We start from the raw sequence: 26,547 nt of genomic DNA on the forward strand, positions 1-26,547 counted from the left end.
GAGTTGATACAGTTTTACAGTTATAGTTTTGCATCTTAGCATTGCTCGTAGAAAACTCCCTGGGACTGTCGGGTCAATAGGGCGGGGAGAAATATTTGCTTAAATGATTTTTTTTCCCTCCCCCCCCCCCCCCCCTTTTCCTTGCTAGTCTTTCTTGGGCTGGAGTACGAGCAAAATGCTTTGAGAACATCTGTTTCTCACAGTTCACAAATCTCTGAATGGTGATGGGGGAAGGTCTGGGGAAGCTGGCTGAGCTGAAATGCTGAGAGAGATGTGGGAAAGCCAGGGCAGCTGGAGTGCCTTGTAAAAATAAAATCAAAATCTGGCTTTTATGTGGAGCAGCTCGGATGCATTGACTGAAGGTTTCTCAGCCTGCAGTCTATGCTGCGATATGGCTCCTGGACTTGTTCTGGATAATGTGAGGTTTTGCAAAGATCTGCTTGTGGTATCTTGATGTTTCCTGTTCTCAGAGTGGCCAAGGAAAATGTCTTGAACAAAACTTGGCTTTTGTTTTATGATTTTATTTTTTTTTTAATAACTAAATCTTTCACATGCAGTCTTTTGGTAACTCTGGAACCCAAATAAAGAGCAGATAAAGATGACACTGAGAAGGGGTGGGCCTGCTCATTTCTTGAAGCACACATTTGCAGTGCAGGAGCCCTCTTTCCCCAGTTACTGAATTAGTCACACTTCTGTGGTGACAGCAGCAAACTAGTTGGTGATGGAGTTTGCCACTACTTTGTAGGATGTAATCTTTTTTAGCCTGGGGAGAACTCACGACTCACGACCTCACGCCAAGGAAATGATTCTTGAGGTCAATGCACGACACCCTGCTGTTTTGCAGCCTTTAAGAAGGAACATGCAGTCTGGTTGTAGGGGTAGAGCTGCCTGCAGAAAGCTCGTGGTACTAAACCACTGGGAAAGCCAAGGCTCTTGGACTGCCCATGCTTTAATGTGTTGGCCCATGCAGCAGGCTGGAGCAGTATTCAAGCTCTCTGACAGAGCTCTGGTCTTGAAAATGTTGATTCTAAGGGATTAAAATCTCCCTGCTGCCTGTCCTGCCTACAGAGGTCTCTAGAAGGGGGAAGGGGAAACAGCTGGCTCTTCTCTCCCCAGCTGAAATGTTAACTGTGTTTGCAGTTCTAGTTTACTGGGTTGGTAACAAAAGGTGTTTTGTGATACAGATTGATTTACTTATTTCTTATCCTTGGTTGTAAACTTCGGGCAAAAAGTTCTTAAAAGGCTGTCTGTCGTGCTGTGTTTATTATACAAACCAGAGGTAGTGGAAATACTCCCTGAATCTAAACAAGTACCAAACCTGACATTTGACAAGGGATTCAGGTGCCCCAGATTACAGCATCAGTGTGCCCTTGTTGGCAGCTGCTCCCATTGAGCTTGGAGATGTTTTCATGTGGCAACCAGAGCTTTGAAGTTCTAACTTCATGTATTCTGTGTTGTCAGCGATCACCTGGGGGGCACACTGTTCATCCAAGGGCTTCTCACTGATCTCAGCCTTGCAGTGCAAGTAGGTGAATGTAGTTTGTATTAAAGATGGGTGTGAAGCATCTCAGAGCTGTTCTGAGTGCTGCCCCATAGGTGACCTTACCTTTTTCTTTGGAAATTCGACTCTGCTTTTTTTCTGGTGCCAGTGCCTGATGTATCTTGATCTTTTGCAACAGCTCAGAGGTTTTGTTGTGTGAATAAGAACTGTCCAGTGAGACAGATAGGGAAAATGAGCCTGCATTCTTGTTCAAACACAGGTTTTGTGCTCACATAGTTGGTATGAGCTGCATCATTGCTTTCCATGGAGCTTGGAAGTGATGTGGATGCTTGATCTCCTAAATAGCAGCAATAATGCAGAGCTGAAAAAATCCCAAACCCAGGGTCCCCTGTGTATCGTGAAATACGTAAGTTTTGTGTAACTGGGCATTTCTCTGAAGGATTTTGACAGATGACTCAAACTCTTTTGCATTAGTATTCCACTGTCTACTGCAGCAGTAGAGATGCTGCTTTTTTGCTTGTTTCTCTTGGTGAGTTTCTGATCTTGTCGGCTTTGCCCATGTACAGAGCTGTTGGGATCTATCCAGAGAAAGCAACTGACAACACCATTTGCAATTTTGCTCTTACCCTGATAGTTGCCTGCAGGAACTAAATAAGGACTACTTCTCTGTCCTGCAGTATAGAGAGACACGAATCCTAATATAGGAGTGCCTCAGAGCAAGAGTCTGTCACTTGCTTTCAGCCATAAAAAGGGGTAAGTGAGGAGCAGCACACTTGCATAGCCTTTAGGACAGTGGCCTTACTAAGCCAAGAGTGTGCAAGCAAGGCTTTTTGCTGTATCTCCTAAATGCAGAAGTGCAAAGTGACCTAGTGTAACATAATGCTTTTTAATGCTGCAAAACTGTCCCTGGTAAGAGGGTTCAAATTCTGATGGTCATCTCATAGCTAGAAAGTCATTGAATTCTCCTTGGAAATCAGTCTGGGATTTTCAATTGAATATACCTTTTTTTATTTTTTTTAACATGAAGTCTATCTCCTCAGTTATCTGTGTGGTTCAGATTAGAGATTATTTTGAAAGGGAAAGGAGGGAAAATAAAGAGATGGGAGGGATTCCTTCTTTGTGAAATGTCTTTTCTAAAGCAAATGGGCAGCTGCATGCCTTGGATGTGAGAAGATCAAAACTTTGCTGCTTTTAAGCACAAAGTCCAGTGTGTGAGTGCCATTCCTCTGCACTACCTTCTGCACAGGAATCTGAAGCTGGTCAGTGAATGGGAGCATGGACATTGGGTGAGACTAAATTCCAGGCTCTGGTGCACAGGGAGCTGTAAAGATTACCAGTGTCTCAGATTTAACCTGGAAATTAAATTCTGTATGCTGCCTTAAACCCAGGGCCTTATTTAGTGGACATTTTTTTGCAGTAGTTCAGCTCATTCAATTCTAGCCCAAACTGGAGCATGCTGGGATCTCACTGCCCTAAGGGACACCAGGAAGGTGGAAAGCACAAACAAGGTGTAGGAAATGCTTTTCTTTGAGCGCAAGGAGACAGATGTTCCCATCTGCTGGACTTGAGCTGGCTGTGAGTGTACCAGGTACAGACAAAGAAAAGGGTCTGTGGTTAAAAGTAATCAATTGTCAGAGTAACTTTAGAGTTCATGAGTAATATTATGCTGCAGCATGGCTTCAGGTGAGAAAATAGTATGCTTTCAACTTGAAGGTAGCCAGAAACCAGGAGGATGGATTTAAAGGGATGCACTGTGTTGGCTTTGGTTTAGAGCACATCCTCTGCCTCCTCAAGCAGTTGATCTTCTGAGTAGGCTGCTGGTTGTATGCAAACTTCTGATATCAGAACAAAAGAAACTTAATCTGAATGTCAAACCTTAAATCTCAGTGTGATAAAGTTAAAAGGTTGAGTGATTTTCTGTTTGTGCTAAGCTCCTAGTAAAGCTCTTATTTTAAATTGTCCCTCCAGTTGGTCCTATCTCCTACACTTTTGGTCTTCTTTCTGCAATTTTCTGGTTTACTGTCTTCTTTTTCTTTCTCTCCTTCCTTCCTTTTCCTCTTCTTGCCTAAATCTTTGATTTGTTACTGGATCTTTGCTGTAAGATGAACAAAGAAAGCTTGTCTTGACAGAGTGGTGATAACTTCTGTGCAGGGAAGGGGGCTCAGCCAGCTAGCCTGTACATCTTTCCTAGCTGGGCAGAAACAGAGCCTTAACTGGAAGTTAAGAAAACCAGCATCATCACAAGGTCTGTCAACAGCACATTAATAAAAGTTATTTCTTCATTAGGTAAAAAGTGAGATCTGATGGTGCTTTTTTTAGAAGGTGCTGACACTGTTAGAGGGAGCTGCAGAGCTTTGCTAAGGGAACTGGTACCTTTGTGCTGAGTGGTAGCAAGAGAGTGATCTGCAGTAATATATTGAAGCCCATAACATTTCCTAATTTGAACATATTTTATTTAGTGCTTCAGGCTGAGCCCTGGGTGCACTGTGTAAAGCATAATGGAATGCATGGCCAAAGCAGCTCTGTCAAAATTGAGGCAGAAGAGAAAACAATAGTAAAATAAAGGGTGTCAACCAAAGCTTGCTTAGCTTCCTGGTCCTTCTTGAATGAGAAATATGAGGAAACTCTTAGGTTTCCCAAATAAACTCCTTGGGTGATGTCCATCTGTTGCTCATTAGTTGTATCTCAGCAAAGTTAAGAGGATCAAGTGTACTGGTCCTCTGTAGGCAGTCTCCCTCCCTCTCATGCCAGAGTTGAGCTCTGCTCTTTGTCCTGGCAAATTCATGAGCAAATGGCTGTGGAGAGGTTTGCAAGAGTTGTTGTTATTTCCTTCCAGTTCTATTAAGAGAAAACTGGTTAGCCCATGACAGGAACATCTCTTCCAAGTCCTGTGTTTTCCCACCTCTGCAGGCTGAGTCAGGAGTCAGAATAGGTCATAGCAAAGAGTTATTGGAAGGGACAAAAGAGTTGATGAAAATGCTGCTCAGTTGAGCAAGCAGGATTAATGTGACAAGGTGAATACTGTTAGAAAAAAACAAAATCACTCTTTTTGTTGGTGTGAAACTGCTTTCTCACACTTGCTCTACACCCTCCTGACGCACAGTCCTCAGTTAAGCATGTCCCAAAAGCATGACTGACAGTCCCCATGCCAGACTTTTGTGGTATATATTCTGAACCTCACTATTCTGAACATCTCAGCATTTGTGTGGCAATGACACATAGAGGTGTCCAGGAGAAGTCCTGGGGCTGATGGGTAACCTCTGAGTCTGGACAGTCAGAGAAGCATGGCCACTGCTCTGCTGGCAGGCTGGGGGAACAGCGAGTTCCTTGTAGGATTCCTTAGTGTTCTATCTTACCTGTTTGCAGGATGGCTTCTTGAGGGTGGGAACCTTGCTCACAGAGACAGCAGGTCACGTTTTCAGTGGGTCTGTATTACTGTCAAAAATAAACTGTCCAAGAGCACAGAATGTTTGAGCTTTTCAGAAGTGCTGGTAGCTGCACATGACTTTGTGCTCACTGCTCTCCTCCACCACCAGCCACTTTGTGTCAATCGAATGTTTATCATGTCAGTGCCAGTGCTGGGATGCTTTAGTAACTTTCTCTCAGTTTCCAAGATCCAAGCAATAACAGTGTTATTATTTTCTCTCTTGAAAGTTACATGCACTGCTAGGCAGCTCTAACTCTCCTGACACAAGCTGGCTCCTCATCCTCTGGCTTCATGTGTCCCTGTCGTGACTAATCTTGCAGCCTTTTGACATGTGGTTATGTACAAGATGCAACAGAAGTGGTAGAGAAAATAAACTTTCAGATATTAATTTATAGGTGAAAAATAGGTAGCGAGAGCTTCTGTAAACATCAGCTTTCAGTTACTGGTCTGGGCGTGAATACGTGGTGGGGATCCTTATTATTTGGATTCCTATGTTGTTTTCAACTTTTATAAATTCATCCAGATTTAAAGAAACATGGGATTTGCTTTTATGCAGGCAAAGTTCCAAAATTTCCCCTTTACTCCAAGGAGCATATAAGAACCCAACAAGGCTTTTATTCATCTTGTCAAAAACCTGAAGAAAGGAGACTTTATTCTTAGGAAAAGAGAACAGATAATTGTGAAAAATATAGCTTGGGTAACTCTCCCTGCTCAGTGTGAAGACGTGGGGTAATTAAACATGCTGTTTTCCTATAAAATAAGTGCCAGATAGATGTATTGTTCAGGAATTCAATGCACGGATGCTGAAATAAAATCTCTCCATTTTGAAGTGAAACAAAAAGGGCAGTAATTTCACATGACCCCAGAAGGATTTTGTTTGGGTTTTTTCCCAAACTGTTATGTTTCAGCACACACCTTGTTAAAACTTGTGTGTGTATTAGGAAAACTAATCTATCATTTCAAACTTAAAACCTCCCAAACTTCCAAAGTTTTCATTCTAAAAATAGCATCAAGATACTTCTCAACCACACCAGAGCACTGTTACATTTCAGTCTAATTCTTGTCTGTTAACAGGCTTTAGGAAAGCATTTTCATATTTGGCAAAAGTTGCAATTTCTTTTCAAAAGAGAGGAATTGGTCGGGCAGTTAGTGATTACAGCAGGGATCTACAGATCCTGTGGTTTTCAGTTCAGTAAGGAAATCCAATTTTCTGCCAGTTTAGCCACTGCATCAGTTGCTATTGCAGAAGAGTTCAATTACTAATATTGCATCACACAATTCTGTGTCATGTGAAGTTACCTTTTAATATAACTATAGAAGCACCTCTGGATGTTTTCTTAAAAAAGATGCATAGATCACAAGGAGGTCTTCAAGAATTATTAGAAAAAAACGAGATTGTCTCTAATGAGATAAGCTTGAAGTCATGTCCCTTGACCATTCTTTGCCATTGGAAAACCACAAACCAAAAATTAATGTGTTTGCTCTTAGCTCCTGTTGTTTGATGTGGCTGTTTATGCTGAAACACAAGTCAGTCCTTGAATTAGAGGTAGTTAGTACATCCCATTGGGTCTGCTGTTGAGTTTGACCTGCCTCACATTCCTTCAGTCCTGGGCCAGCCCTACAATGCTCTCCCCAGCAGGCTGAGAACTTGGGAATCACACACATCACCTGGGCTCCCTTCATATAATTAGGGCAAAATATGAAAATGTCTCCACTGAAGTTCTAATGAGATGAAAAATAGAACCTGCAAACTGAATTACAGCAGATAATCATGGAACAGCCATAGGGGTTCTTCTCTTTGATGGAACACTTCAGTTTATGTATTTGTCATTTATTTTTTTATAATGTAGCACACATAAGATTGTGTTGCAGAAAGTCCTGACTGGATTTTGCTCCCTGACGTCCCAGTACTTCCCAATGGTTGTGGGTGCTCCTTTACTGTACAGAAACCATGGCTACTTTTGGGAAATGGAAAAAGTATGTCTCCAGTTTTGTGTTTTGCCACATGATGAATCAGTAGTTGCTATGTTGTTGCCCTTATTGCACCCCAGTGCACTTGGTTGTCCCATGTGGTACAGCCATTGCTAGTCCTGGGGCAGCCCAACTGCTTTGAAATCTTGGCTCCCCTGCAAAATGATATTCCAGGCTGTGAAGTTCCATAAGGGAGTGAAGCCTGGGAGCCAGACCTGCTGGGAACCCATTAGCAAACATCATCCTGAGGAACCAGTAGGTGGTTTCTCCTGGAGATTATTATCTTTTGTATTGGAAGCAAGTTAAACATGGAAATTTAAAGTTGCTGTGTACAGGAAAGCACAAGTACAGTCTGTGTGAGTTTTGAGCAAAGGTCTTGTGTTCACTTGCACAAGAAAACATTGAAGTAAACATTTGTGAAAGTGATGGACTGTGGCTGACTGTGATGATAAGGGACTGGATTTAGTGACTGTGGAGGTGTCTCCACCATTTTCTGAGAATTTTTCCATGTTCATTTTTCACATGGAGCAAGCAGCTCAGAGCACAGAAGAAAGCTGGGAGTGGCACATCCCCAGCTACAGCTACATCTTCTGAGGACACTTTTTCATGTAGTTGTGGCTTGCTGACAATTACAGCTACAGACTGTAGCACCAAGGCCCTCTTAGACTCTGTTGAGTTTTTTCCTCATCCCTTCATAAGGCACGTGCAGCTTTGGTGAGCAGAGGTTTCTCACATCCTCAAGACATGTGGTGCACTGTAGCCTCTCTGAAAATGCTTCACAGCTCAGTCAGCACTTAGAACCTTCCTTAAGGTTATGTAGGAAACCAGTGACCAACTGAGCATCAGATCATCAGCAGTGACAGCTCTCAGATTGATACTGACCAGCTGATTTCAGCCTCTTTGTGGGCCAGCATGTCCTGGGGAGCACACTAGGCATGTACCCCAGATCACCTCGTTCCAGGGTGCTGGTTGATGTGGCCAGGCAGCAGTTCCTGCTCCTGCAGTGTGTGTCCCTGCTCATGGACTGCAGTCCTGAATCCAATCTGTCCATGCTGAGCGCCCCTGATGAACAAGGCTCCAGCTCTCTGCTGCCACGGGAGCATGAGCCAAGGCAGGCCATGGGAAGTGTTGCACAACCAGTATAATTTCACCACATGCTGAATAAATACACTTTTGAGGACTCTTTTGAAGAGATGTTGCCTAATTAATCCTGCAGGGGGTATAATATGTATATTTTTGAAATCCAGTTTTAGCATCGTGCAATTAGCTTTTATGGCCTAGGGATTCTGATTTAAGACATTCTTTAGTTACTAATGGTAATCTGTTTTCATTAGAAATGCAAATGTATTTTAGATCCAAATGTGTCTGAGTGGTACAATGTAAAATGATGATTCACAGTGAATACCATTGAAGTGCCTCAAGTCTGGTATTCTTTGTACCTTCTACAGTTTGAACTCTGAGGATCAACACAACGTTCAAACATCGCTCTCAGCTGAAGCATGTGGAGGATGAATAGATTTCCTTAGGAAATTAAATAAATATTAATCAACGGGGATTCTTTCTGGGATGGCAGAAGGAGAATCATAGCTTTAGGCAAGAAGGAGTCAAATGCTTTGAACGTTAGCAGTAACTTCAGGTCCACAGTAGCAGAGCACAGCTCCTGCCAGGCTGCAGGTGCTGAGCAGAGGGCAGCATCTTAGTTGACTTTATCTTTGATCAGTCCTGGGTAATTTCTCTGATACTTTCTAGGCTGCTCATGGCAGGGCACTAGCTGCTCAGAGCTGTGTTGCTGTAAAATTTGATCTGGCAATGTGGCTAAGACAAGCCTACAGCAAGGCAAGCTCCAGACAAACACTGAAAGGCTGATGCTTGCTGAATATTCCCTGCAGTCACTTGTCCTGGAGATACTAAACTGTCAGGCAGGTAATGTTTGTGATCAGACATCTTAAGATGCAGTAACAGGTCACCTGTGTTCGACAAAGCCTTTGTAGACTCAAAGAGCCTCTGCTACTAATCCTTGCTGTTGTGTTCAAGTGTTTCTTTTTCCTGCTTCCTTTGAAAGATGGAGCCAAAAGAAAGTAACCACCCAGCAATAGAGAAGATGGCTTTTGTAATGGAAGTTTATTAGGCGTGTTGCTTGGTAGAGCATTTTTACAGCTGTTTGTGATGAGACTCGGTGATGCAGAAGGGAGTGAAGCACTTTATGCAGGGCACCTCTCCACATATCCAGCAAAGCTGGATGTAGATTTATTTTTTTTTTTCCATAAGGAGGCTGCTGGTAAGGAGCAATGATGTAAGCACCCTAAAAGCTGTGGGGGGCTCTGTGTGGCCCTTCAGAAGTCACAATCAATCAGTTCCTTAGGACTAGCCTCACTGGGAAGGCTGGTGTCTGGGTCAAGGCACTGGCACAGCTTCAGGGGGCTGAGACCTCAGCAGGGAGCTGCAGAGAGAGAGCTCTGTTCCCATGTAGCAGATGCTCTCTGAGACTTCAAGTTCCTGTCCATCTTTCTTGCTGACGCAGTTAGAGTGTAGTAGTGACTTTGTCACCTGAAATTTGATAAACTTGTTGACTGGCATGACGGGGAAGCTTCCTCACAGAGCTGCTCCCTGCCGAGCTGTCAAACGAAAAACCAAGACGCAGATTGCGTGAGCCTGTTATATGGGACAGCAAGTGGTGTTCTGGTTTTGCTACTTAAGCTGAATGAATTAAAGCTTCCCACAAGCCTAACCGATAGTCTTGAGTGTGCAGTTAAAAGTCTCCAAGCTGCTTAGCCATCTCCCTGTGCTGTGTTCAAAGAGCAAAGTGTCACAAGCACCAGCAGTTCTTATCTGTGTGTTTTATTTCCAAACCGCTGTTTGCATTGACTTCATTCATTCCTTCTTTTAATTCATCCCAATCAGTACCTTTGCTGTGAGCTTGTATTTTCTGCTGGCATTTCTGGAGGACGAGGGCGTGGAGGAAGCTGCTTTGGGCACCAGCCCTGGAGGCTGCAGCTGCAGTGTGTCTGTTGTCAAGCACCCCAACCCCGTTGTTCTTGGTGGTTACGTGGTGTCCGCTCCTGCCCTGCGCCACTTGCAACTTATCCTTGTTCCGTTCTTTTCTTTTCAGGGGCTGTCAGAGCCTGAATAATTTAAGAGTGAACAAATGAGAGACGTTCATGGAGGACTCTGTTCTTACCTAGGCACAAATTGACAAGCATGTAGATTGCCTTGGGTTTCCACTGCACCTACCACAACTTTACTAAGAGAAAAGTCCCCTTTTCTAAACATCTGTGTCACTCTTGCTTAGTAAAGTTGTTCAAGATCAGCGCCTTTGGAATTGGCTGGTAAATGGACAAAGACTTTCTCTTTGCCTGGAGCTCCTCACAGCCTCCAAGTACCAAAGAGAACTCCACAGCACTAGAAAGCAAGAGGCAGCTGCTGAATGTTGGAAGCTACTGCATTTGGCAAAAGAAGCTGATGCAAAGATGCACACAGTTGTGTTTGTTTGTTCTGCTTGTTTTCTGTGCTTTCCGAGCCCTCTGTGTGCCTGGAAAGTTTAATAACCAATCTCTTCTTTCTCAACATGCAGTTTTTCTTCCTATCCCAAAAAGATTTGGGTTCTGTTCTTGCTTTTTTTTTTTTTTTTCCAATTCCAAGTTTGTCACTGATACTCTTCTGTTGTTTTCATGGAGAATTGTTTGGGTACATAGCCACAGCTTCCTTTGAGATAGGGAGACCTAAATATGATACGCAAACATCATTGTCTTCCCTCCTCTCCCCCCATTTAGCAAAGTGGTCCACCTTGTCACAGAGGTTGCTGACTTCAAGTATAAGGCAGAGTTGACCTTAGCAATGATGTCATTTAACTGAGTAATTACTTCAAAATTCTTACAGTAGCTCAATTTGGAAGCTGCTGAATGAAGCTGACCCTTGACACTTGACAAAAGAATAAGGCTTGTGTTTTACTAACAGCTGCTTGGAAACCATGTGTAATAAAGTTTGTTTTTGTGCCCAACATCCAGGATAAAAGATGGCATTTGCGGACTCTGGTACCCTTACGCTCCCAGAAGAGCAGAACTGCTTTGATCAAAGTTTAAAAGTCTGCTTCTATGTGGGTGTCTAAGCATTTCACAGTTCCTTATGCTAAAAGTAACAGTGTACTTGCAAAGGCCAGCAAATGCTGCTCTCGTTCAGCTTCAAACACATTACATTTTCCTCCTTGTCATCCCATAGAGCTTTTCATAGAGTTTCAGGGTTAAAACTTTTTTTATGGAACATGCAAAAATCTCCCATCAAAATATATCAAGGGGGATTTTTGCTTTGTGTTTGGGGCTTTGTTATTTTTGCTGCTAGCAACACTTATTCTGGAAACTTCAGGGTTGGAGATTATTTTATTTTTGTCAGAGAATGAGGACAGTGTAAATACAAAATGTAAAGTAGAACTGAGAGAAGTGCTTCAACAAGTTGTTTCACTACATTGAAATAAATGTCGATTTGTTCAAAAAAAAAAAAGCATGCCCTTTCTGGATCTTGTTAGTCTTGACTTTTTATTTCCTTTCTTTGCTAAAGAAATGCGTGCCTCTTGACTTCAGCAATGTGCTCACCCAGCTGTGAGGCATTACAGGAAGGCTCCAACGTGCACTCCCAGCAGATGTGTTGGACTGGCTGTCACTGTGCTTGGGGCTGGTATGGGACCTGTGCTGGGCACAAACTCGAGGCAAAGGGATGGGTGAATGAAATCAAGTCATTCACAGATACTGCACCTGGCCTCCAACTCTGCTCTGTGGAGCAGCTGCACTATTTCTGAGTTTTTCCACACCTTTTTATTCAGTAAAAGCGTGTTCTAAAAAGATGTTGCTTCAAGGTTCCCCTGAAGGTATGTTGGTGCCCTGCCTTGACTCCTGTCTCACAGTGTTTTAGGATAGGAGTATCTCACCAACAGGTTGGTGGATTCACTCTGAATATTTGTTCTCTTATTATTTTTATTGTGAATTCACAGCAGCTTATGTGGGGGCTCAGATGGGACTCTGAAGCAGAATGAATTAGGCTGGTACATTGAGACAAGAAGGCTCAAACCTCCAGCTGGAGAAGGTGTAGATGCCCATAACAGTTTTAAGCTGTTCTGTGGACATCCATTGCAGAGCAGGACACTCAGAGGGAAGGACCTCGAGTGTTTCAGCTGCCCTTCAAGCACTTGGTGCCATGGGGCTGAGTTGAACACTTTCCTGAGGGTCTCTTTGGAGGCACAAACATGTGTTCTGCCTTCATGTTTAGCCTCCTGCTTCAGCAGCAGCTCCTGAGTTAAACTGGGTTTCCTTTCTGGAGGATACGAGACCCTGCCCTATATTCACCTGAGGACTCATCTTGCTCTTTTCCCCTTGCCCTTGCTGTGGTCACCTCTGATAAAAGCCTAGATCCACATGAAGTAGCAGATACAATAGAGAACTTGTGCATTTGTTCCTCTCACTAGGCACTCTTGGACAGCACTGAAGTCATGTTTTATTTCAGCCAGCTCTCTCTCTCTCTGTGCCTTCCCCTTGTGCTGTTTCTGTCCCTGGAGACCCAGCTCACTCATTCAGCACGCTCTCAGGATTTCAGTAACTTCTCTTGCAAGGTCTCTGGGGACCATGCGCCTCTGTGCTGTTTCTCCAGGCTTTTGGTTTTATCTCACTCTTTGAAAGTTTCCCAGAACTGCAGTGACTTTTCTCTGACCTCCAGAAACTGCAGCTCTTGAGCCCTGACACTCCGACTGGCACAACGAAGACCTGGAGACTACTTTGGGATGTCAGCTTTCCCAGCACATGCTGGATAGAAGCTGCATCTGAGCAACACCAGCTAAAAATAAAAGCTATTCAACCGAAGCTAATGGCAGGTTGCCACGAGTTATTGCTCATTAAAGTGAATTGACAGATGCTTAACTTCAGCTAATCATTCCCTGCCGCGAGATCGGCCTGGTATGAAACATACTCAAATGTGGGAAGGGGATTCGCAATAACTAAATTTAGCTGAGGGTATAATTTCCTCGGACTCCCTCTGTAGTTAATGGAAAGAGAGAGGCTCCTAGGGGGTGTGTCCCACTCTGCAGCGCCCTTGGGCAGAGCGTGCACAGCTCCTCGACTGCCGAGAGTGGAGATGAAGCTGCTGCCTGCCACAGAAATGAGTGGCTCCAAGTGACAGTGTTTACTCACCCCAGCTGGGTGAGTGCTTGTTATCCTCACATTAGGCTTCAACCTGAAGTAATGATCAGAAAGCTGAATATCGAAGCCCACAGGTTGGTGACCGTTTCCCAAAGGCAAAACCCATACGCAAAATCCTTCTGGAGCATCCCCTGCTTTGCAGTGTGGTTAAAGGGAATTTTGCAGGTCATTCTCTATCTCAAAGCAGCTCTTCTTTCATATTTCCAAGAAATGCCAGCTATTCAATAGCAAAACAGTGTGTTCTAAATGTTGTGTGAATAATTTAGATTCTAGTCCTTTTTTTCCCCTGTTCTTTGGAAGTTAGTCATGTTTGCATGCTTGGCAATGAAACAGAAAGTCAGATTTTGAGGTTTTACATTACAGTGATCAGAAAGTTTGTCCAATATATCTGCTGCTTCCTCTATTGGACTAGAAACTTTTTTTAATAAAATATTTAACTCCATACCGTTATTCTTGAGTTTGGACAGAAGTAATTTCATCCATGTAAGTGGAGTTGTGAGAGCCCTGCCAGATTGATTCGTACCTTTTGATGTTACTTCCTGCTCGAAGCTTCAAATGATAAACAGAAAATTCAATTGAACCTTTTCAATTTGCTCATTTCCAGGAGATTATGAATTTAGAGAGAACATTTGAATCTCTGGACAAAACCTGCATTTAGATTTCAGTGGCATAGTTTGAACATGTCTGTACCCTCTGGTGTGAAGTTCTCTCCTCCACGGTCCCATCTCATTTTTAGCTCGAGCTGGAGCACAGGGCAGGTCTGTGGTTGGACACGTGTGGAGCTGCTGAGCAGAGCTGGGAGCGGATGGAAGTCTCCAGGGCACATTTTGCAATTCCATTGCGAAAGTTTAATGTACTTCTAATCTAAAGGGCTTTTCAAGCCAGTTGTCCTCTCTTTGTCTGACATGGGCACTGAAATTTTGCTTGTGTTCACTTATATTCTTCACTAGAGCCTTTTTCAGAGGATGTGTCTGAGGAGACAGCTTATCTGTTGACATTAGAAGTTGTAAGATAAATTATTTTCACTGTTAACACCCAGTGCTTTTTACTAAAGGAATAGCTGTAAAGTGACTTTGTATTATCCAAATGTTGTTGCCTCCCAAACTTTTGCAAATCCATGCCAGGTTTTACAGGCAGAATGGGCTCTAACCCTAAAACCAGGACCAGTACTGTCATCTGCCTAAGCCACAAAGTTTTGTAACCACCGTGACTCGTGCCAATAAAAATGTTTCACTGAGCATGTTTTGGACATTCAATACAAAAGCACAGAGGAGATCAAAGAAGCAGTATTCATACCTCATTCTGCCTTCTTTGCATCCATCAGGTAGAGCTTTAGTCCCAAATCTCTTGTGCAGATCCAAGGGGACTCTCAAAGCACCATTTCCCAAGGGAGAGTATAAAGCTTCAAGGGGCTAAGAACTGTGAGCTGGAACCTGCAGCCTGGATGATCATGGAGGAGCTCTTAGAAAGGACAGGAGAAGGTGCATTTTGATGGTTTAGATGGTTCTTTTTGTATAGTGTGAAACACTAGCACAGAGGCTTTGTTTGTGCACAGGATGAGTCTAGATGATTCCTGCTTTCCAGGATTTTTTGGGATGGAGATTCCCATTCTTTAGGAAATTTCCTTGAGTGTAGACTGAGTTAGCCTTTTACCCACATCTGATTAAATTCTGTCTTTGTCAGAAGTGGTGACAGAAACCACTGAATGTGGAAAATGGGCTCTATTTAGCACAGCAGAGCTGATTTATGTGTTCATCAATCAGATTGTCATTATCGGCTTTCATTCACAAGTGGCATTATCTCTGTAAAATAAAAATTGTTGATTTAAATGCACATGTTAGTAGGACTTCAGAGTTCCCATTCTGACTCATTTTCTTCAACTTCTGGGGAAAAATCCTTTTCTCTCAGGCTGTTTTTCTGGGATGTAAATGGAGCCATAGATAAATCAGAAAAGGACTCACCTCACTTAAAGCAGTACTGTGCCCTGCTCTAGTCTCCTGTTTTTATAGCTATATTCTGTATTATCTTCTGGTTATGGACACATATTTCTTTCCTATCCTTTATGGCCTGTCATTATGATGTATAAAATAGAGTGATTTTTTTTTCTGAGTTGCTCTGAGAAGCCTTTTCCTTTCCCTGCTAGAGATGTGAGGTCCTGCAAAGGAGTCTGGTGCTGCCTGAGCCTGATCAGACAAACCTCCCCTCCCATCTGTGCTCTGGGGGAACAGGGAAGTAAAAATAAAATGCCTTGTATTTAAGTTCCAACAGGAATTCCTACTGACTCAAATGAGAATATTACTCTGCCTCTAAAACCAAGTCTATGAGATTTTCATTTTTCTTTTCACCCAAGGTTGCACAGAACTGGAACCTTCTATTTTTCAAGTACAAGAGCTGCGCTTTTACAGATGTCTGTTCATTTGACCAACAATAACAAACATTTCATGGCTGCAGTGGTGCAGAATCTCTGAATGTTGAAGCCCTTTGGTCTGGCTGAGTATCTCTCACAGTCCTCTTGCCAGAAGTTTCTTGGAGGTTTACTTAGTGTGTTGGAAACCATCATTTCTTCTGTCTGAATGAATGGTTTGGCCAGGAAATCAATCTAGCCACACGAGTCTGCTGACCTCCCTACACCCTTTTTGCCTCACCAAATACCTTTTTTTAGCCGTGTGTCCTGGGACGTTGGTGGGAGGAGAGCTCCTCATGGCAGACCTGCTGCGGTGCGGGCACGGCCACTGCTCCGCTGGTGCTCGCGGGCAGCAGCAGCTGCCTCAGCTATCACGCAGTGAGCTGCTGCATCTTCCCCAAAAGCTCTCTGTCTTTTTCTTAAACAAACTGTCTCCAAAGAGCTCTACTAATGCAGTTTGCAAAGCACACATGTGCTAGTGCTTTGCAAGAAGAGCACGGTAACGTGTCCTTCTCTTCCGCTCGATCCACCTGGTGTCTGGGGCTCGGGCCAGTATCAAGTGTCATGATTAATGTGTTTGTAGCCATGTGTGCCGCAGAAGCAAAGCTCACGTGGCTGAGGAAGTTGTCTGCAAGGTCTTTCCTGACAGATTTTTTTGTGTTTCTTGTTTTTTTCTCTCATTTTGTGAGCACTGCTCTTCCTTCAGCTCCAGTCCTGCCTCTGCAACCATGTTGGTGTGACCTGCTTTATGTGCAAAGGAGATCATTCTCAGCAGGGCTGGCAAATTCCAAACATATCCAAATTTGCAGTTCCTTTGAAAAAGAAAAAAAAGGTTATGAATATTGTGTGTGGATTCTCAGTGTGGCTTTTGGATAAGGCACGTTTGTAGCCATGGGAATTTGGATGGTGAGATGGAAATGGTTTGTACCAGTGTAGAGATAAGTCACCCAGCATTGAAGGGCTCTTATGGTGGCTGGGGAGAAGGGAAATTCATGCCAGCCTTTCTCTCCCACCTCCCTGCCTGTTCCCCAGCCAGCAGAGACTGCCTTTCCAGGCAAAATAAGGCTATGTTTCCAGTCTTGGTTGCATGGGCCAGGCAAAGTGTGGGCTCTGTCCCAGATGCCTTACCGTGCTCAGCCAGGGCACTTCAGCAAACAAGGAGAAAGAAGGGGACTTCATATCTGACAGGGTTGCATGGCATGACCAGCATGCAGTAACCCTTTGGTAAACAGCCTTTTTCATCACCAAAGGCATGACCTTGAGCAGGAAAATCCAGAGCCTATTTCAGGTGGGATCATTGGATAGTGTTAACAGCCTCCCTCTGGAAACCTGTGGGTTGGCTTTTGTTATGGCTGGTGGCTCTGAAACTCCGATGTTCAGTCTGCAGAGGGTTCCTGGCTCTGGGTCTCAGAGTTATGACAAGCAGGCAGGGTGGGCTGTGGGCCAGCTTGGGACTAGGACTGGTTCTGCCCACGTGCTGCCTTCCTGGCAGTGAAGGATTACTGACCATCACTTCCCCAAGACAGCTGAGCAAAGAGTGCCATGGCACGAGGGGTGCCCCAGCTGTGGCTGTGCTGCTGGGCAAAGGAGAGGGAGGCAACAAGCCTGGAGCCTGACCCTGCTGGTAAAACCTGGGGTGTTTCCTGCTGGGAAGAGAGGTCCCCCTCCCTTCACAGGCATCATGGTTCCTGGACTTGGCCCTGCCTTGAGCCTGCTGAGCTGGGATAGGCTTGGCACGTGAGTAACAAACTCTTGGGGTTTTCTCAGGCTTCATCAGTCTCCCTTCCCTTACCAAAAGTTAAATTGGCAAAGTGCTGTGGACTGGCGGTGGGATTTGGACTGTGTTACTTACAAGGTGTAGTAAAAACTTCTCTGTACATCACCTGAGATGTGGTGAGATCAGCTCATCCTTGGTTCTCCTCTACCTCCCACTGAGCCCAGTCCCAGCAAAGGCAGTGAGTCTGTGATACTTCTGCTCGCCCAAAATCATCCTGGGAGTGGCAGCCCCATAGAACAATCACTTACAGCTTCTCCTTCTGACTGCAGCCCAGCTCCCTTTGCTGCAGGAATTCCCAAAGTCAATCCTTCTGCAGCAGCAGTTGGAGCATGGGCACCAAAGCCCCTTGGCCAAGAGCCCTCCAGCTTCCCCAACCCCCTGTGGGGCTTTCGGTGCTGCCAGGGGCACGAGGGCACTTGGAAAATCAAACCCACCATGGTGAAACCCTGCATTTGCTGACGCAAGGCACACTGATAACTCACAGAGCATCACATGGAGCCTGCCAGGGAGAGCTATCCAAAGCCTATTGAGTGGAAGATAAGCCGGCCCCTGACAAACGTTAGCTGTCACTCGTTGATTTAGCGCTACTTCGCGTACATGAAATAACATCAGCAGGAGCTGGCTTAACCCAGGCCTTTTGGAGATAAGACTGCTACTTTGCCCTTACAGAGGAATGCCAGAAAATCCCCAGCAGCTCCACCTGGGATCAGCTCCACCTGGAATCTGTTCTCCTCTCAGTTCCTCTTGCCCTCACTCCTTTTGTCAAAAAACAGATGATTGAGATTTTCTTCTTGTATGGGAAATTAACTTTGACTTTCTCTAGCTTGTTAAAATTATTTCTGTATATTCTAAAATTTAACCTTTGATCTCAGGTATGTAATAACTTACTGGTTCAACTTCTGATTGATGCTGTGTATGGCTATAAAACATTCTGAGTCTCACGGTCTGCATTGTGCAAGCTGGCAGACAAGGCAGGATGCAATCTCTGCTCCGTGCCCAGATAGCTGCAAGCAGCAGCTCTGCCCAGAGGGGATATGATCTCTTCATGCAGGTAGCAGGAGCTGGCTTCTAAAACAATAGAGGTAATGGTTCTCTGCAAGAGTAGCTCTCCCTCAGCAGGTGTACAACCCAGCATCTCTAGTGGTATTTATTACTGAACTGAGAATATCTGGATGCAGCAGTCTATTTTCATGTGTTGTAACTTAGGTTTTTGGTTTCTGCTGGGACAGATAAAAGATTCAGAGATAACAATGTAAAAATGTTTGATCACATCAGTTGGCTCTTCTCTGATGTACAGCCAGAGATGTTTCTTGTAGGAGTGTGACAGTGTCTGAATTTTGTAAAAAAATCTTAAACTGTATGGGATTAAACATCTCAGACCCTGATAGGGAGGGGAGGGAGTTGCCTTAACGTGATTTCAGAAAGTTAAAAGCAGGGCACTTATTCCTTAAGGGCAATTGGGAAATCTTTGAGCAATTTGTTTGTTTTGGTTTTAAAGCTTTACTGACATTGGCACATCTGTGGTCTGTTGCATTTGGAGTAAGGAAGGTTGCAGCCCTTTCTAAGGTGCCAGTCTGAACATGTGTATCAGTAACTGAGGTTGGATGCAGTTCAGCAGAATCTCCTGCTTCCATATAATGAACCTATTTTTTAATTTTAAACCTTATTGAGAGTTTCCTTTGGTTTGAACAGTTTGTCATCTTTTGTAATTGTTCATTCCATTTTCTTAGTTCTAGCGAATTTGTGAACTCTTCTGACAGATTGCTTTCAGAGGCAAAGGAGATAATTTTAAGGTGCTTCAAAGTTAATAAGTAGTCTAAGTAAATCATATCATTGGGGTCGGGAAACAGCTGAGAAACAATTATGGAACCTGACAATGTGTTGGTGGCTGTCAGGTCTCCTGTAGTAGGTCTCCTTTTTGTGCTTATTTTCTTCCTAGCAATTCACAATGAAATTGTGGGAAGAAGCTGAGAAATTCAGCACTTAGCATGGAAATCAGGCTTCCATAAAAAAAAAAAAAAACCTGAATAAAACCCTGCCTTATAAAAAGCCCTGCTGTCTGTGATCTTTCATAAGGACAGATAGTGTGGTAGGAAATGAGAGAGGTGTGTGAGATTGTGGGAAATGCCCATTGCAGGGCATATTCCTCTCTGTGGTGTGCAATAAAGTTTGCATAAAGTCCATAGGTCAGGAAGCCTTTCCCCAAGGCAGGCTGTGCTCTGTGCTCGGTGCCACAGGAGCAGAGGGCTGCTGGGATGAGCTCTCACCTGCGCCGTTTCCTTGCAGACGCGTACTCGGTCTCTGCCAACGACAACGGGGGCAAGTCTGACTCGGTGGCCAACTTACAGCCTCAGCCATCCCTCAACTCCATCCAGAGCTCTCCGGGCCCCAAGCGCTCCACCAACACCCTGAAGAAATGGTTGACCAGTCCCGTGCGCCGCCTGAACAGCGGGAAGACCGAGAGCCACATCAAGAAACAGAAGAAGGTGCGAGATGGCAGGAAGAGCTTTGACCTTGGCTCACCAAAGACTGGAGATGAAACCACTCCTCAAGGAGACAGCGCAGATGAGGTGTGTGCTGGTGTTTCTTGGTGTTCGTTATGGGAAGTACCGTCTCCTCCATGGGGTGTGAGTCATGCTTGAGTAAATGCAGTTCCCTTAGGGTCTGGAGGGAACAGCGAATCATACATAAAATTGTATTGTTGCAAACAGCTTTATCATCCAAAGAGCAATGGAATATATAAGGAATAGTGCTTCACAGTTTGCATATATTATTGTCCTTTGATTAAGTTTTTAATAGCCTATTAGAAAGCTGCCATGGACAAAAATGAAGTTATCTTGAGCAGCTGTTATCACTTTCTGCTGAGGTTCATATCACCTTTATGCTACCATGGCAGTGTAATTCCTTAATGAGAGAAAATACTCCAAGAAATAGCCATGTCTCTGTTAAATCTGCTATGTAGCTGTACCTGCAGTTTTTCTGCAGACGTGTTCTCCACAGAACGGCACTTTCCTGATAAAGTGAATGAGGAATTAAAAGCCAAAAATGCAGAAGGTACTAACTGAACAAAAATAAGAGGAACACGTTTTAAAAACTGTACATCAAACCATTTTTATTTAAATGAAAAACAGACAGATGTAGCTGCCTTAGCTGTATGAATGACCTATAAACTGTAAGCCTTAGAATGCACCAGGATTAACCAGCAAAACCTTATGTCTTTACTGCTTCTCTTCCATTACCTGCAATTCCCTCCATCCAGCACAATATTGAACTGAAAAGAGAAAAGAATCGTGTCCTTGTTTCTAATTTATTTAACTTTTCTTCAGAAGAGCAAGAAGGGTTGGGGAGAAGATGAACCAGATGAAGAGTCTCACACACCTCTTCCTCCTCCCATGAAGATTTTTGACAATGATCCAACCCAAGATGATATGGTAAGGCCTCCCTTACTATATAATTTTTGTGTTTGAGTGCATTTCTTGCATAGCTATATCACAGTGGTTTCGTAGTGGTCTTCTGGTATCAAGGGCCTAGACTTGTGGTTATAAGTTGGTCTCCTGTGTACAAATCATAATCTAATACCTTTCTCCAAGTGAATTTACAAACAGTGCTAGATAAGCAGTTTAGCCCTGGCATCCCATTTCATGGCAGGCTGATGGTGTGCCCGTGCTGTGTGTGGGCAGAAACTCTCTTCAGATTGATAATGTGTGTTTGCTACGTCTGTTTGAGAAGTGCTGCTGGTGTCTGCCTGTAGCAGTGGAAATGGTGTTTGATGGCACCATGGTGGTGGTGGTAGTTCTCTGACATTAAATCAGGATTTGCTGTGATAACTGGCCCTGCAGGTGGCTTGCAGAGTCCTGTGTTGGACTCAGGATGAGAACCTGTGAACATGGCTGAGACAGTGGTTTGCATTCACAGCCCGTCCTGTCTGTACATGTGCCCCCACCCTTTCCTGGTGCTGTCATCTCCCTTGTAGAAAACCATCCTCCTGTTTTTCAGTTTCCTGCCTTCCTGCTGGCATCTGTTTTTAGCACTGCCACTTCTGTGTTGCTGTCCTCTGATTGTAATTGCTGCAGGCAAAGAGGCAAGGATAGGGGAGATTAATAAATTGTCAGGAAAGAAAAACCAAAACAACCCAGAATGTTCTTGGGGAAGGTTCAAGCAGAAGTTTGGAAATACAGAGAGAGGAGGATGTAAATATTTCTGGGACTCAAGGAGCAGAGTGATGGAGTAAAGGATTTGGGGGCTTGCTGCTAATCTGTCAGGAAATGTTATGACATTGTGGTGGCAGCAGGAGCAGAAGGAAGCAGCTGGAGCTGTGGACTCCTGCCCTCGGAGTGCTCTGTGTGCTCATGGCTGTCTGGCGAGGGGCAGAGGCGAAAGGTCGGCAGAGCAGAGCCCTGGTGGATCCATGCCCAGCACAATTGCTCCTGGCTTGTTCCCCATGGTGTTTAGCTAAATGTTTGGGGCTTCGTTTGCTTTTTGGTGTTGGGGAGATGATTTTATTTTGGTTTTGTTTTTAAAGAAAAACAGAAGTGCTGCAGCTCGGGTCACTGTTTTTGGTGTCCAACATGCCATGTGATTTCAGTATTTCTTAAATATGTTTCTGACAGCATAAATGTCGTGGAACTAGGCTGTTTTCTGCTTCAGATGTCTGAGCTTTACAGAGTGTTTTGGCATCCTTTTTCTTCATCCATTCCTAAAATAGAAGATTAAATAGAGCAAGATGCATCTGAAACCCCTTTTTCCCTCGTGTTTTTCTTGCTCTATTCAACCTTTTCTCAGAGGGGTAAAAAGCTTAAGCCCATAGGGTCCTGAATTTCCTGGCACAGAAGCACCATATTAGCAATGTTTGAGCCGTGCTGGAGCTGAAAACTTTTTAATGGCATTAATTTGAGCACAGCGTCCTGCTCATGTCCTCCCTCTGTGCTTACAGGCATGGGCTTAGGCTGGCCCAGCAGCAGTGTGGGGCAGTAGCTGTGGTAGGTGGGAAATGTCTGCAGCTATGGGAGGTGACACTTTTCCCTGAGTCCATCTGCCAGGCAGCAGTAATTGTGCCCCTCTGCTCCTGGAGGCTCTCATAAAGACAAATTGCAAGATATTTTCATATTAGAAATTCATAATTTGATTTTTGATGAATAGAAATACCCTATTTCTATTTTCCCCACTCAAAGCAGACTATTTTCAATCACAGAAGTTTTATTTAACCCTGAAATTCTTGTAGGCAGCAAATATTTTCATGCTTCCTTCAGAATCCTGCAGTTATTTACTTTTCAGAGATATTGAGCAATTTCTGTTAAAATAAGTGACAGCAACAGCTGTTTAGTGCCTCCAAAAATTGGGCTCCTCTGGCCCAAATGGCTATGTTTGGCAGTTATCATCAATGTATTTGTCCAGTATCTCTTCAAAGTCCTTATTTTTAGTCTTTTTTTTTTTTTTTTTCCTAGACACATCTGTCTGCATTGCAGGTGAAACAGGCAGGTTGAGTTTTTACATTAGTATGAGATTCCTGCATTGCCAGCCTAATTCCTCAATTACCAGCCTGATTACCTGTAGTTTTTGTTGTTGTTGCAATTAGAGCTGTTGATTAGGTGTATTATTTGTGAAAGAGGTCCTGATGAATAGCAGTGTGTTCATGTTTCTGTTCTGTCACAAGGCTTCTGGTTAGGATTAATCTCCTTTGCTTTTTTTTTTTTTTCCCTTCTCCTGGGCTACTCAACAGGAGTAGCCTCCCCAAAGGGCTGCTGAAAAAGGGTGGCCGGCTGCCTAATTCCTGCCATCCCATTTTCCCATCTCACTCCCCAGCCCTGTTTAATCTCAGATGGGTGTTCGCTGGCACCTGCACAGTGACTTCACTGAATAGCTGCCCTCCACAATACTTTCATTAAGCAGCTGTGGGATGAATAAGCTTTTTCATAATTTATAAAAATTTAGCCATGCTTTAGTCTGTGTCAGCCTGACAACAAAAAGAGATTGTCTAAAGGCTTGTAGTTTTAGTCAGTGCTTGTGTTGCCTTCAGAAGAAATGTATACGCAGGTGAGCTAATAAATCCCAATTCCCATAGCTACCAAGTGGGTTTGGGTGTTCAGACTGAGGTTTCTTAGGACAGCAATCAAGGGGTGATTTTGCCACTGTAGAGCAAAAAACTTAAACAGAGTTTTTCTGCCCTCCTGTGCCAGGTGCTCAGGAGAGGTGAGACGTGTAGGGGTGTTTTGTCTCCAGTGGTTGCAGAGAGGGGACAGAAGAGTTTTAGATGACTGAAGTTGCATGAGTGGGAGATGTCATCCTAAGTGGATTTGAAGTTGCAATTGATCTGTGAGGAAAGATGAGGGATGATTTGTTCCCCACCCAATTTGTTCCCCCCTGCCTGAAATGCCATGTGTACTTTCTGCTTAACTGCTTTTATCAAATATGTATGTATGGGAGAGGGGATAATTTCTTACATTTGCAGTAAGAAAATCAATTTTCTGGAGCCTGTAAGACTGTAGATGGCCTTAGAAGGAGGAACCAACTTTAAGAGAATTGTAACCTGTTTGTAAATGAGCTTCACTTCTTTGATGCTGTTCCCTGGTTCCAGTCCTGGAGCTGCTGCAGGGAGATGTGCAGCCAGAAGTGGATGGCAATTCCATGCTTGTCTGACACAGCAACACTCACTCACCTGACCTGCATGTGTCCCTCTCACCCCCCAGCTCCCCTTCCACGTTCCTTCTCCTGTCTCAGAAGCTTCTTCACTGACCGCCTGGTTTCTTTCTCCCTTCTCATCCTGCTAACTTGCTTTTCCTTTGCCACCTGGTGTCTTGCAGTCCTCTTCTTTGCTAGCTGCTCGACAGAGCTCCTCCGATGTCCCAACTGCTGCGGATCTTGTCAGTGCAATAGAAAAGTTGGTCAAAACTAAGCTGGTAAGTTTAGTGTTGTGAAAACCGTGTACACAACAGGCCCAGTGTGACTCTAAGGAAGGGCTTTAAAGGTTACCTCTTGTTCTGGTTTCCTTGCTTTCTACCTTCATCTGCTCTGCTTTTATTAACCCTGTGTGCTCTGCTTCTCAGTAGTGTCCAATATTTTGCTCCCCTGTGGGATGAAGCCTACATCTCACAGAAGCTCTGCACTGCACAGTCAAAAGTTACTTCTGCAGTGGGCTTTGCAGAGCACGAGCTACTCTACTGTACAATTTCTGGGGTCTTGTTAGTATTCAAATATTTTACACAGTGGGATGTTTTGTTTGTTTGAAAGCGTGTTCTGAGGCACAGGGGTTTTACTACCCAGCGTGAATTTGTTTGGTGTTCTGGTTTTGATGAAAAGACTCTCTAAAGAGTAGAACTGCTTGAAGTATCACAGCTGTGCTTTAATTTTACAAGGATTCATGTGTCACTTTTAATCTGCCTTGTCAACTCTTTCTTGCAGGGAGTGGAATAAGCAATAAAAATGCTGTGGGATTAATTTGTTCAAAAATTATCATGTCGTGTGTTCTCACTGTCTGATCCCCATGTCTGGTGGACAAGGAGTAAATCCTGTCTCATATCTTGGCTCCTTTTAAGTTTTCCCAGTGCAGTTCAAAAATGTTAATATCAAAGCTACACCTTTTTCTACATGTCCCAGGACCTCTAAAATTAGCTAAATGCTTTCTCTGAATAAATTTAACATAATTAACAAGCAGGGATATGATGAGCCTACAAAGGTTCATGTCCTTACATCTACTGGAATGATGAAGAGAGTAAAAAAAAATCTAAAACTCCCCACAGTGATCATTAAATTACTGCAATTCTGAGGAAGCATCTTTACCTAGTGAATCATTTGAGAAGACTTTGGTATTTTCTCAGTTTGAGATGTTGGTACATGAAGAGAGTCAGTCACAGAGTGCTTGATAAGGCGTGACTCGTAAAGGAGCTCTTTGTGGCATGGGAAACCAAGAAGGCTATTCCCAGAAAATTCACTTTAAATAGTTTTATTCCATTGAGGGACTAACACACTGAAAAGTATTTCATTAATCCAGTCAGACATATTTTTTGATGATACTTTATTTTCTCTCCTCCACATGCAGTCTATTAGACTATTACAACTAATTTCAAGGAATTTGGGGCAAACATTAATAATTGTGGAACCTTACTATGTGTCCATCTATTTCCATTTTGTGTTTTATTTTACTACAAGAATCCCCCATTCAGCTTTTGGCAGAGGAGCTTTTAACCACATGTAGCCTAACAATGGTCATGATTGAGACATCAGGATATTTCCAGGTTGATTTGAAATAACTTGGAAGAAGTTTTTTTTCTCAGATCTACTGGAACATCTTTTTCCACCTTCTAACAAGAGGATGACAACTCCGCTTTAAGGCTTTTTTTGTGGGGTCCTACATCAACCTAAAACTAGTTTGGCTGTGTTTTATGAAATTCTGCAGGAGAGTATTTCTGAATACTTTGTAGTGTTGGTTGCAGAAGTGATTTGAACACTGATGCTGAAGTTCAAGGAGAATGTTTATTCTGTTGTTCTTTGGGGTTTTTTTAGACCCTCGAAGGAGGATCTTACCGAGGAGGCTTAAAAGATGCCACTGGCTGCTTAAATGAAGGAATGACGCCTTCAACTCCCCCACGAAACCTTGAAGAGGAACAAAAAGCCAAAGCAATGAGAGGAAGGATGTAAGTTATGTTACTGGTTCTTTCCAAAATATGTTCTCTAGAAGGACACACAGCAGCTCTCCAGGAGTACTTCGTAGTCAGTGAGTGAGCCTGGAACTGAGAGTAAAACCTTGCTTGCTTCCTGTTTTTCTTAACATGTAAAAGCACTTCATAAAATCACTTCCACACACAGGAAATTCGTCATCATTCTAAAATGTACAGCTTTTACACCAGATAGCAAATATCTATTGCTGTAAAAGCCTCTGAAGAGCTCAACAGGTATTACTGAGATGTTTGCATTGGTAGTTACTGCATTGCCAGAGGTGAAATCAACTCTCAGAGCAGGGATATGTGGTTGATCTTATTAGCTACCTTTGAGAAAAAGAACAGAGAATCCCTCTTGGATTTTTTTGAAAGAAATATTTTTGCCCTCATTATTAGCAAAGGAAGGGATGGGATTCAGATGCATCTGTGGTGGAAACATGCCACAGAAAAGAAAGTTCCATTTGGGAAACCCTAATGTTCATGGTAATGGGAGGAAAAAGAAGTGATGACAGTTCATGAAAGTTGTTTTTTAAAATTAGCTGTACACTGCCTTAAATTTAAGAAAAATAATGCTTATTCCTTCAAAGCCTGTAATGATTAAAGCATTTCTTAAATGTGTGTTCAGCTGAAGAAC

The 26,547-nt window shown here is 43.6% G+C and overlaps 1 protein-coding gene across 11 annotated transcripts in view; it reads left to right on the forward strand.

The window, feature by feature from the left end:
* The window catches only part of KALRN (kalirin RhoGEF kinase), a 473,084-nt gene that overhangs the window by 396,659 nt on the left and 49,878 nt on the right, over positions 1–26,547 (forward strand). For 7 of the 11 annotated variants that reach the window (XR_010369452.1, XM_064435043.1, XM_064435042.1 and 4 more), the window contains 4 exons: positions 19,546–19,829; positions 20,586–20,690; positions 24,060–24,155; positions 25,759–25,889. Coding sequence is in view for 10 of the 11 variants with exons in the window: in XM_064435043.1 (XP_064291113.1) it covers positions 19,546–19,829; positions 20,586–20,690; positions 24,060–24,155; positions 25,759–25,889 (616 nt within the window). In the remaining variant the exon portion in view is untranslated. Of the gene's footprint in view, positions 1–10,008; positions 11,411–19,545; positions 19,830–20,585; positions 20,691–24,059; positions 24,156–25,758; positions 25,890–26,547 lie in introns of those variants that run through there. The other 4 variants (XM_064435040.1, XM_064435045.1, XM_064435046.1 and 1 more) reach the window with 4 other exon arrangements.

This window comes from Passer domesticus, chromosome 10, assembly GCF_036417665.1.
Source record: "Passer domesticus isolate bPasDom1 chromosome 10, bPasDom1.hap1, whole genome shotgun sequence".
Classification (NCBI taxonomy): Eukaryota; Metazoa; Chordata; class Aves; order Passeriformes; family Passeridae; genus Passer; species Passer domesticus.